General features: G+C 41.3%; 1 protein-coding gene across 2 annotated transcripts in view; it reads right to left on the bottom strand.

Moving 5' to 3' along the window:
- Nucleotides 1-11,643, bottom strand: part of AGL (amylo-alpha-1, 6-glucosidase, 4-alpha-glucanotransferase) — a 34,908-nt gene extending 23,265 nt beyond the window's left edge. For both annotated transcript variants that reach the window (XM_040073606.2, XM_040073607.2), the window contains exons 1-11: nucleotides 11,487-11,643; nucleotides 11,239-11,388; nucleotides 8,158-8,368; nucleotides 7,112-7,278; nucleotides 6,471-6,674; nucleotides 2,322-2,503; nucleotides 2,005-2,116; nucleotides 1,586-1,706; nucleotides 1,303-1,405; nucleotides 1,117-1,214; nucleotides 401-540 (exon numbers count right to left, since the gene is read on the bottom strand). In XM_040073606.2, coding sequence (XP_039929540.1) covers nucleotides 401-540; nucleotides 1,117-1,214; nucleotides 1,303-1,405; nucleotides 1,586-1,706; nucleotides 2,005-2,116; nucleotides 2,322-2,503; nucleotides 6,471-6,674; nucleotides 7,112-7,278; nucleotides 8,158-8,368; nucleotides 11,239-11,320 — 1,420 coding nt within the window. In that variant the 5' untranslated portion in view covers nucleotides 11,321-11,388; nucleotides 11,487-11,643. The remainder of the gene's footprint in view (nucleotides 1-400; nucleotides 541-1,116; nucleotides 1,215-1,302; nucleotides 1,406-1,585; nucleotides 1,707-2,004; nucleotides 2,117-2,321; nucleotides 2,504-6,470; nucleotides 6,675-7,111; nucleotides 7,279-8,157; nucleotides 8,369-11,238; nucleotides 11,389-11,486) is intronic.
- Between the last annotated feature and the right edge of the window lie 883 nt (nucleotides 11,644-12,526).

Here is a 12,526-nt window from a genome sequence, read left to right as displayed (position 1 = left end):
TTTGCTCACTAATGCAGTAAAGTACTATTCACCTTTTCATTGCATTAGTTTTCCTGCCACACTGTCATTGTCTCACGGAAATGCCAACAAGCACTGGTGTTGGAACAAAGTACAAAGTAAGCAACAAAGACAATAACAAAAGTGGGGAGGCAGGACGTCCCCATTTCAGTGGCAGAAAGCTGGTAATTTCCCTCTCAAATCTTGTAACACTGTACCTCAAATTCCAGTTCTTACAGTTCATCTGTATGCTGAATGAGAAATTAAAGTGCTATAAGCTTAGTATCTGCTATTCTGCAGCTTCATAGGAATACATCTGGAAAAAAGACAGATTAAATAAAATTCTTTTTGCTTTGGCTAGAATATCAAGTGGTTTGTAAGAATTCAAATTTCTTTTACAAACCTGGCTCTGCAAAGTTTCTAAGAGGATCATCTCCCATAACCCAGCCATTATGAGCCATGAAATAACAAGCTTTATCTGGCTGATGTATCATAGTTTCTTCTTCCTCCACAGTCAGCTCTTTGAATGGATATGTAAAATACCTATGGAATAGACAGGCAATTAAGAGAAAACAAAGAGACAAGCACCAAACACGTATGGTAACCTAAGCTGCAATTCATGGTCTTTGAAATCAAAGTATCTGCTATGAAATGGCTTGTGCATAATACAGATAAAAAAGAGAGCAACTTGCATAAATTATGGAGAGTTTTCTATTTTGAAGGAAGCTTTGAAGGGGCAAGAACAGATGTTGTCACTATCTTGGTGTCAGCTGGTAATGTAAGATTAAAGCCATAGCTCTTTAGATATCAGTGGCATCAAGAACATACGTGAAAGGTGCAAACTTTCCTAGTTCCACTCCTCTTCCACCTACACCAGCAATTTGCACTATGTAAGGTTTTGATGTGCCCTGAGTATTATCTCATGCTTTCTGATCACATTTGTTTATGAAACAGCTACTGGTGTTGCTTAAAAAAACCCATCAATTCGCTAAGTGGCATTTGTCCATGTGAAAGAAAACATATGCCTACCTATAAATGTATACTTTTATTGAACTTTGAACACGCTTTCCCTGGATAGATTCTAATAGTTTCCAAACAAACAATAAAACATGTATATACCTGGTAACCAAGGGATGCTTCCTACTGATAGGTCCCAGCTTAGGGCCATTACAAGCGATTCGTTCATAAACCACAGTCCCCACAAGGCAATTGACAGCCTGGAAGTAATTGAATTATGCATTATTGAAATGCCTGCATTTATTTGCAATTTTAAACAACTCAGCATTAATACAGTAATTTCAACACCTGTTCTTGATGGTGACTAGTTTGTCTGTATTGCTCAGCATTTAGTTCCTCAATCCTCTTGCGAAACCAATTACAACATTCTTCTATTGCAGCTGGTCCATTGCTTATCAGGAGGACATCAAAAGCAGAGAACAATTAGAAAAATATTTTAAAAACATGAAGGATAAACTACTGAAAAGAATCAAAAGTTAATTTTTCCTCATGTCTCAAAATAATTAGGTTTTTTTTTTCTTTATAAATTTAGCCTCACTTAGATTTTAACTTGTAATCAGTAACACAGTACCTGTGTGGTATGAACGTTGCCAGTGCTATGTTCATATCTACAGTACAGCCAAGTCGTCTATAATCAGGGTCCTGAAGTATTTGAAGATGTTGATTTGGATCAGATTTAGTGCCCGTTTTGCCTGAGAACAAAACAGAAATGAGTACTCGAGGTAAACTCAGGAATTACATTTAACAGACATTAAACTTTTATAATTCTAGCATAACCAAGATGTGGGTGGATGAAGGCATTGAAGGGGTACAAAGCCTTTTAAGATTTTCCTAGCCCTGGAAGCATTCTTGTATGCTTAAATCAGCACAGTGGATGTCTCACACAGTAAAAAATAGCATTTTCTTGTCTTCTGTCTAACTGGTAAATCTACCTGTGTCTCTTGAAATGCAAGTATATAATTCATAGACATCAGCAAAATCTTCCTTTACCTTGAGTTAGAAGGGTTTTAAATTGCTGCACAGCTTTGTTAACATCCACTTGGAAAAATTCCCATAGTTTAATTTTTGGATATATATCTTCATAAATTATTTTACGTAAACACTGTAAAAATAAAAAGTGCATTAGTTACTAAGCTTGTTTGTTAATATAATTAAGAAAAGTTTAAAAAGGGGGGAGTGAGGGTTTATTTCACTAAATATATCTGCAAGGTATACACCATATTTTGTGCATTTCCACTAGAAATATTCAAGGTTTCTTCAGCTACTTATGCAGTTCATTAGATTATACTTAGTTGTCATTCACTTACATTCAAGTGCTGATCATTTTCAATCAGGGGAGGGACCCCTTTGGCAATACATTTTCCATCAGCCACCATACCAGTCAAATGCCACAGAGCTCTGTCCAGGATCCAGGCTGGCTTCAGGTGAGGAGAATTTACAAGGTTATAGCCACATTCTGGATGCATCCTGAGCCATTCACTGTTAGTAGCTTAGTGAAGAAAGGAAAGGGGGGAAAAACCCAAATGTAAATACATCAGCTGAACCCTTCATTGTATTTTGTAAACATCTTAACACCAAGAAGCTGAGGTATTACAGCACATATAGTTCATTCACATTTCAACTAAAGTTTCCCATGTCAACAAAAAATCATATCTTGTATGGAAACATTCTTACTGATTGACTCTTTTCGATCAAAAATACAGCTGCGGAGACTGTAGGAAAACTTTGTTAGTTACATAAAAATATGCAATAGTGTCACCAATTCTAAAACACCAAAAAAAAAAAAAAAACCCCCACAAATTTTTGTTCCAAAAAATACATCAATTACTGAACATAAGATACTGATACTTTTTGAGTGTTGAAAGCCAAACATACATCCCAAACTTGCATTATAAAGTTGTTTATTTTTTATTGTTCTTCATCCTGCCAAGAAGCCACACACAGCCAGAGAGAAAGAGTGCACACATCCAAAAAATAATTACTGCAACATACAGTTAAATGGGCATTGAAGAAAAGATTAGCTGTGACACTTGTGTCCACAGAAAGAAGCTGAGTTGTAGGAAGCAATGTCACCGTGTCTTACACAGCAAGATGAGTGCACTGTCTGGGGCACGCAAATGGAACACTCATTCAGGCCAAACACTACTCTCTGTGTGTATCTGCCAAGCTCTCCCTGCAGCATCAACAAGCACCAGAAAACATGCTGAACATTAAAAATTAACTCAGAGAAGGTAAGGAGCCTTCACTAGAACACAGGTATAGCATTCTAACAGAGACAGAATGCGTGCTGCAGTACAAGTAAATACAAACATAACACGGAATTCTCATTTTGGAAGTATGACAATAAGAAAGAATCCAAGCGTTAATTTCTTCCTATTTTTGCAACTCTTTTGCAACAGTGCTTAATTGAAAATACATTTCATACATTCTTTTGGATGGATGAATATTTAGAACTGAAAAACTAAATTATAAAACTAAAAATAAAAAGAAAACCTCACAGAATGCCTAAGAAAAAAGAAAGGTTTTCAGAAAAGCTGAGAAAAACAGAATTACTACTTTACACATGGGACAATATATAATAAATTATTATACTGAAAATGTGAAGAGTCACTAATGTGTCCAGAATTACAGCAGAACAAATAACATTTAAAATCCCAAGTCTGCTTAGTTCAAAGAAGTTAAAACAAAAACGTCAAAGAGAAAAAAAAAAGTACTACCTCAGTCGATAGTGTGAACAGCTCTTCTGAACACCCTTTTACATTTTATTTCAAGATATGGCAAAATTCCATCATTATAAACTCAAACCACTTGTGGAAATTAAAATCCTTATGGTTTAAGTACAACCTACCACTAAACCCACCATGTTTTAAAGTTATGTAAAGTAATATTAAGCTCAGGCTGTAAAAGACTCTTCCAGGCCAAACAAATTATTCCTTCCTGCTCTTTTTTTCTTATCATTTACTACTTCTGAAAAAACCTTTCCTCTCCAGAAAGCAAAACCAGCTTGTTCTGTTCTTCTAGCGAGAACTATAGTTTACTATAAAGGAATTTCACAAGTAAACAGAATTAATTCTAAAAAGACAACACATAACTTAAAAGGGTTACCATTAAAAAAAAAAGTCAGCAGGCCTTCCATTAATTCTGGTACAGAACAGAAGGATGTTTCCTGATCAGAAGGAAAACTCCAGTGATTCACAATGTAATACTAAGAGAAATCTAACTCTGCAGAAGAAAAATTATCCAAAATATCACTGGTGATTACATTTGCCACAGCTAAGGAGAAAATAAGTATTGTAAATACTCTTAGAATAAAGTAAATACAGGAATGCAGAAATACCAAGATGAGGAAACACAGAAAACTTTCTAAAATTCAATAAATTCTTAGAAAAATCTGAAATTATTTTCTTAAGTGACTAACTCATTTTTAAATTAAACACAAACCACATCATTTAGCTGTGATGCTCATGCCCAAGATTTCTTTTTTTTTCATCTTTTATAAATCTGGGAAAAGGTGGTGTTTGATGTGACTAAGCACTTGAAAGTAAGATTTACTCAAGTGCTACATCGCAATCGTGCAATAGTAGCCTCTTGTGAAAGAAAAGGAATACATAATTTACTTCACTTTATTCTTACTACTTTATATAATTTATTACAGCCATGGAAAACTCAGAGAAGAAAAAAAACTCCAACTGTCCTTCTTCTATCTCCTGGTGAAAAGTAAATGTGAATACATTTCTTCTTTGAATACACCCAGTTACGAGAGAGGGGTTGCGAGTTTATCCGTGATGCTCCTGCGAAGATGCCAAAGGCTCAGGGACATTTCACATCAGCGCATGACTTCACTTTTCAAGTTGGGCCACAGGTGCTGCCTTTCATTAGAGCCTCACAGAGACATCCAGAGCTGTTTCCCACTGTTCCTGCTGTACCCACAGTGTGGGCTTCACTCCAGAGTGAAGGCCAAACGCCTCAGCTTAAGGCCTGATCCTGCGGGTGATGCTGCCTGCCTCCCACAGGGGCAGAGGGGAAGCAATGCCCTTTTTACACAATGGTCTCCACTAGAAAGAGAAACTACCAACACAGAGAACCATGGGAAGCCATGGGGTCATGACAGGCAACAAAGCCACCAAGGATACCTTGCTTAACGATCTAAGAACCACAATCATCTGAATATTTCTAGCCTCTCAGAAGAAACTTTGGATATCTTTTTACCGTAGTAAAAACGTTGAGTCACCATCCCAATGAAGATTACTTTAAATCTGAATATAACCTGAAAATGTCCTCCTACAAATGTGACATTTTCCTTCTCAAACCTGTTCTGCTGTGTAATTATTACAGTTAGATCTTTCTGTCCACCGAAAAACATTCTCCTTAGCAGCATACAAATACACACTGTTAAAAAATGAGAGGATCTCAAGCATTTGTAAGAGAAACTGGACTTCTGGTTGAAAAGTGTAAGAAATTTTTTATGCAGAACTGGGAGGATGTTTAAAAGCCTGATTCCCTCAGACACAGAGCCAATAACTACAATTAGTAACTTCTCAACAAAAAGACAGGCAAAGCACTGTGTTGCAGTCTGATCTGATGAGAATGCTCAGCAGCAGTCAACACCAAAGAACTAATGCAAATAAAGCTTGAAATACACAAATTATTTATGTTTAGGCATTTTTGAGCCTCAAAAGACATCAATCTACATAAACCCTTGTAGTCTCTACTATGAGAATGGTAATTATGAGCTTTAGGATTACAGTATGCAATAACAACTGCATTAGAAACAAAGGAAACTCGCTATGCAAATAATCAACAAAATTACAAAGTACTACAATTTAAATTTGTTCAGATCACACGGAAGAAAATCCACTGTCCTTCATACAATTAAGAAAAGTAACACCACTGATGTAACATATTTATGCTTAAAAAAAAACCTGCCCCAAACACAGAGCTCTATTTTCCTTCCCCACACACTGAGCTGTAACATTTTCCCCATTACTTAATCCTACCTTCTTGTCCCAACTCTGTTTCTAGTCTGCATGTTAGACCCAAATTAGAGCAGTTACTTTTAAGCAGCTACAAGTATAATATCCTGTTTAACAAGAAAGTGCTCGGTTTACGCTCATCAAACAATTCATAATACAGACTCTGTTCAAATATATGGGAACTGCACACCATAGATCATGAAGACAGGCATACTACAAAAATTTAGATACACCACTTATTAGCTCTTTTTAAGAAGGGTTCTCCTCACTTTGTCAGTAGCAGTACTAAGACCTTTTATTCCTGTTATAGAGACGTAGCTGTTATAATGGCAAGGAGCTGTTCTGGATTTGAGAGACTCAAAGACAGAGACAACTACATAGTTCAACATGGCTACTAAAAATGGGTTCAAGAGGAAGAAATTAAGGGAAACAATGAAATATAATTATAGGACCAATCTGGTTATTAACACACAAAAATCATACCAGTATGATTGTAGACTACGTCTGTGATGCAAAGCATATTCCATTCATTTTTCAATTTCTCCACAAGTGCTCCAATATCACTCCAAGTGCACTTTTTATTATGGCTTGAAAATTCAGGATTTACTTCTAACTGGTCAGCCAATGAATAACATGATCTAGATAGTCCAAGCTTCTGTAGTGGTGTAAAATGAATCATGTTGTAACCTATGTAATAAAAACCCATTTATTTAATGAGAAAACAAAAAATCAGTCAAAGTTAATTGAAAGAAGCATAGTAAACTGCACTTATGTACTTTGAGCTACTGTTTGGAATAACCAGTGTAAATTAATCTGAATCTTCCCCTTGAAATTCTACGTAACACAAGCTTTAAAAATCACCCTGTCAGTTCTACAAACTTCCAAGTCTATCTGAAATGAAAACAATAAGTGGTTTCCAATGTTAGGAAATCCCTGAATTTTTGCACCTCTGCCAATACTTCAATCAATTCACTGAGTTAATCGGTTAACAAAAGTGAATGCAGCCGAAAACATATAATCAACAAAGATTCTATGAACCGTTTACCCTGAAGCTCTTCCGCACAACTTTGAGTGTTGATCATAAAACAAAAACTTCTGTCCTTGAACATGTGTATCAGCATTACCTGTTTCTTTTGCCACTTTAAGCCTATCTTCCCATTCATGAAATGGCCCCAGGCACTTGGCGAGGTACGTCTGGAGCGTAACACAGTCCAAAGGCAGCACATGATTATCAGCTCCAACATGCAAAATGGGATCCACAACTATGTAACCTCCACCACTTTTTTCATTTCTAGGAAGAAATAATTTTCATTGGTGTAATTAAGACCCATTGTACCATTTGGTCGGTTTCAGAGAGCAAATTAATATAGCACAGGTTTTCAGAGACACAGTAACCCAGTACAGCAGCTGGAGGGGGAACAGGACTGCATGACACGTGAAGGAAATAGTAAACACGTGAAGGAAATAGTAAACACTGAAATGTTCATCCCTTAGGCATCATCTCCCCACTGGACTTAAAGAATACAAATGGGATACAGAGCTTAAAACTGTGGAAAAGTGAGATACCTTTGCTATTTTCTGAGATGGAGTATTGGTTCCTCCTTTTGGCATATGGAAAGACAGAAAGCATGACTGCCCATCTGTTAAGTTTTGAGCCCCATCCTCAGGAAGGTACCCGAGCTAAATGTCCTAAGCCTAGAAGAATTTAACTGCTCATCTTCCAGAAACACAAAGTACCAGACTACAATTATCACAGATAGTGGCATTCTCTTCTGCAGTTGTCCCACTAAAAGAAAAGATGAAGCAAAGGATCCAAGTAAAGAATGCCAGAACCTCTGTGCTAGATAGAAAACAACCCTCAAAGTCAATGAAGAAAGTACAAAATAATCACCGAAATAGTAAGAACTTGAAGAATTTGAAAACTTGTAAAAATAGACTGCTTCTCCAACATTCACAGAAAGTTGATCAACTTGGTTCTGTATGTTCTCCAGAATATCTCTGCATCAGATAGTACTACAAAACCACCAGTCACTGTCTTTCACTGGTGGATTCAATTTGGTCCCATGGTTGCAATTTGAAAAAGCATGGGAAAAAAGGGGTTTCTTCAGCTTAAGATGTAGACAAAGGGAGCAAACTGCATTTGGCTGCAGGTATAACAAATGGCACTTACCCAAGACTAAAATAGTACTGGTATGAACCAGAAATTTGGAGATCCAGCTTGCAGTATTTGTCAGAGTCATCTTCTTTTCCTGTGGGATTGTGCCACGACAGTGTCCTGAACTTGTGGCGATCAAATACTTCTCCTGAAGCTGGATAATTTGTGTACACAGTAACGGGCTTGCCCTGAAGAGTTGGGCCCAATCGGAATTGTAGCTCAAAACCTCAAGAAAAGAAAAGAAAAAGAGAAAAGGTAAATCACTTGATCAGGAGGACTAGGTATTTCTAGTCTCATACTACAATTCCTAATTTGCTACTATGTCAATAACATGATCATTTCTGTCAAGAATTTCAGCAGAATTATATATTTCTACTGCACAGAATCAATAGAATATCCTGAGCTGGAAGGCACTCACAAGGACCACTCCAGTTCAGCTCCTGGCCCTGCACAGAACTCCCCAGGAATCACAGCATGTGCATGAGGGCATTGTCCAAATGCTTCTTGAACTCTGCCGGGCTTGGTGCTGTGACCTCTTCCCTGCGCAGCGGTTCAAGTGCCCAAACACTCTCTGGGTGAAAACCTTTTCTGATATCCAACCTAAACCTCCCCTGGCACAGCTCCATGCTGTCCCCTTGGGTCCTGTCACTGTCACCACAGAGAAGAGATCGGTGTCTGCCCCTCACAAGGAAATTGCAGGCTGCAATAAGGTCTCTCCTCGGTCTCCTCTCCTGGCTGAACACATCAAGTGACCTCAGCCACTCCTTAGAGGGCTTCTCCTCAAGGCCCTTCACCATCTTCACTGCTCATCTTTGGACATTCTCTAATAGGTTTAAACCTTATACTGAGGCACTCAAAAGTGCATCATCTCGTCCTTCCTAACATTTTTCTTTACATACCATATATATATCCTTTTTCCTTTACTTACATGGCACTATTCATCTCCTTTCCAATTTGTTTCTCTTCGCTACATAGAAAGTTTTAAAAACACAATGCAGCAAAACACCATGATCACCTGACCACAAACAAATTTATGTAGATTTTGGATTATGCAGTCTTTAAGTACTTAAGTTACAAGTCTATATAGTAGGCTGACCCATGAAAACGTCCAAAAAAAAAATCAGAAGACATTTAAAACCAGAAAACATTTCAAATAAATTCATTTTTCATTGAGAGTTTACTAAACAATTAAACTCCTTATGCTTTTAACTGAAAAATTATATAGATTTGTGTGTGATCTACACTATATGAATTGTTAAACTTTCAGAGATCTCAGCAACCCAAAGGGAGTCTTGTATATGTGCTGCAGGTCACACACACATAGAAAGAGGCATAAAGTTAAGCTTAAGATACCTGTGATAATGAGAAAAAAAGTTTAAAAATTAAAACCTAAAAGCATATGTACTCTGCTGAGTTAGACATAAATTCTGCTTAGCCAGGTGGTTTTAGAAAAGGTTTCCACTTGCAGGTATGAGGGTCACCATCACAAGTGACTAATTACAGGGTTCTTTCAAGTGAATGAAACAGATATAAGTTCTTACACTGTACGTGCCAGTCACATATTTAAGTGTAGTAAGTCACCTACTAGCCCTAGCAGTCTACAAAACCGGGAGCAAAAGAAACCTGAGTATTTTCAAATAAAGGAGAAAATTATTAGTACACAGATAATGAATCGGAAAGTGTAAAAAAAATTCTGGACACCAAGTTCCAATACTTTAAGCTGAAAAAACCCACTTGCTTATTAAGTAGAATCATAGGGACTCTAATACCAGAATTCAATGTCTGAATATATTTAAATATAAGGGTTAACTTTGCATTTATCTTACTAACAAAATCACCACTGCACCAAAACGCACCAAGCAAAGCAGTTGTTTTCAGATCTGAATGTCTCTTAGGTAAAATAAAGCTCATTTGAATGCAGTATATACATGTATAAAACCACTTTTGGAAGGCTCAGTACACTCTCTTCAGAACCGGCCTGACATTTTGTTACAGGGATTACTAAAATTAGAGCACAGGGATATATGCCATTGATATCTTATTTCCTCTAAGAGTTATACTGACATCAGGAATGCTGTGCTCAAAATTAGCTACGCCCTCTCAGAGACTGCCACCAGCAGAGGCACTTTGAATGTTTGACAGCCATGCACTTTTGCTTCCCTCCTTTCAAGAAAATTTACACAACTGCATGGATAAGTTAAAAATGGAAGTTAGGATCAACTTTGCACATCTTCACTACTGATATTTCCTTACATTAGGCTGGATAGAAGACTTTGGAATCAATATACTTGTGGAGAAGTTTTATTCCCAAGAACCAAAATCTTGCTCCTCTATGTTCCTAGATTAGTAACACCATAATAAAATCCACTAAAACTCTTTATAAAAGTTGTTGCACCATTAAAAATGTTTTTATAGACAAGGGCTTTAGTTTTATGGTCTAAATTTGCTGACCAGCAAAATAGTGGACCAATTAGGGGACAGGTTTGGGTGTTGGAGTTTTGTGTACAAATAGACTTAAAAACACTCTCAGGGAGAAATAACATCAAGTTCTTAGATGTATGCAGCAGGATACATAGCTCTGATAATATAACAAATCTGATAACAAGATTTAGGAGTTGCTAAAGAGCTTATATTCTGAAACTACCTCAAACCTGCAGACTTTGCAGAATGCTAGTATTAAAAATCAAAATTATAATATTAAAGCATGGGGTGCTGCATAAGAAGATAAACACTGGAGACCTTGACTTATGAGGACTTTTCAGGTCACTGAAGTACAGGCTATAAAAGGAGAAGGACAAGGCCTGTCTAAAAAATGCTTTGCGCTTCAGTCCCATGAAGACTGACGGCTCTTGGCCAATCTGCTCGTCATTTCTCAAGAGTTCAACAAGTCAGATTAAACCGTGCATAGAGCCCATAGAGCTCTGCAGTGGAAACAAATCAAAACAAACCAACCCAACTCAAAATCAAACTCAAACCCAAACAACACCCCCCACACCCCCCACCACTTCAGGCTGAGCTCTCTTCCCACTGCCATGCAAAGACGATGACGAGGTCCCGCTCAATTGCTTCTCACCCGGCCCCGGCAGCCCGCCCTACCCTGCTCCAGCCTGAAGAGGGTCTTGTCCAGCTTCTCCATCTCGCCGAGGTGCAGCAGCCGCGTCTCCTTACCGCCCGGCATGGCTGCGGCCGCCCGTCCGGCGCTCCCGCCGCGCCGGGACCCTCAGTGCGGGGAGGGAGAGGCGAGCCCTGCCGTGAAGGAACACAGACAAAACCCGGCCGGTCAGCGGAGACCCCCGGCAGGATGCGGCCGCTCAGGAGCGCCTCACGCCGCCGGCGGCGCTTACATGTTCCCCGGTCCCGGGGGAGCGCGGATACGCGGCAGCGCAGGGCAGGGCGGAGAGCAGGCGGGTACGGGACCAGCTGTCAGGCAGCGCCCAGCCCTGCCCGGCCGGGGACCGCAGCCGGCAGCACCCCGGAGCAGCTCCCGTCCCGCGGCGCGGCCCGGCCCGCAGCCAGAGCTACAGGGGTGCCCCCGGGGAGGGGGAGCCTGACACCTGTCACTCTTCGCCCCGGCGCTGCCGGAGCGCCCCGCCAGGGCCCTCACGGCCGCCCCGCCGCCCTCCGCGGGGAGCGCAGCCCACCGCAGCCGTTCCACCATACTCACGAGCGGGCCCGCGGAGCGGCGGAGGCGCCGCTCCCCGCGGAGGGCGACGGCTGCCGAGGCCGAACGGAACCGGGGCTGGAGCTGCCCGCAGCGGCCGCTCCGGGCTGGTTCGGCGGTCAGTGACGCACTTGCCCGCAGCCGCGGCGGCACCGCTCCTTTCCTGCCCTTTTCTTGCCTTTTCTTTTTTTAAACAAAGTTTATTGGTTCCGCGGCGGCCGCGCTCGGAGACGGGCGGCGCCGGCGCAGCTCCCGCGAGAGCCCAAGACCCACCCCGGCGGCGCTGCGGGGCAGCCGGGCCAGGGCTACCCCGCCCCTCCGTTCTCGTTCTCTCGCCGCCAGGTCCCGCCCCTCCGTTCTCGTTCTCTCGCCGCCAGGTCCCGCCCCTCCGCTCTAGGCCCCACCCGCAGTGCCTAGAGCCGCTCCGGCCTCGGTCCCGCCCCGTCGGTCCCGCCCCGCCCTGCCCGGCGCCGTTCTTCCGCTCTCGGCCCCGCCCCGCCGAGCCGACTCCGCCCCTTAGCTCCCGGTCCCGCCCCTCCGCCGGCGGCCCCTCCGAGCTCGCCCTGAAGGGAGAGGAAACCTCAGGGTTCCCTCAGGGATGCCTCAGGGGCTCCCCCGGTGGCTCGCGCTGTTGCGGCAGCGAGCGGGCTGATCTCTCCGCTAGCCTAGGCCCTGCAGCCCGGTAGGGCTGTCGGGCAGCGCGGCGTGGTGGCACCTGCCTCC

This window comes from Hirundo rustica, chromosome 9 (assembly GCF_015227805.2).
Source record: "Hirundo rustica isolate bHirRus1 chromosome 9, bHirRus1.pri.v3, whole genome shotgun sequence".
Taxonomy (NCBI): domain Eukaryota; kingdom Metazoa; phylum Chordata; class Aves; order Passeriformes; family Hirundinidae; genus Hirundo; species Hirundo rustica.
The sequence above is the reverse complement of the archived record's forward strand: the minus strand, read 5'-3'. Positions and strand labels throughout refer to the sequence as shown.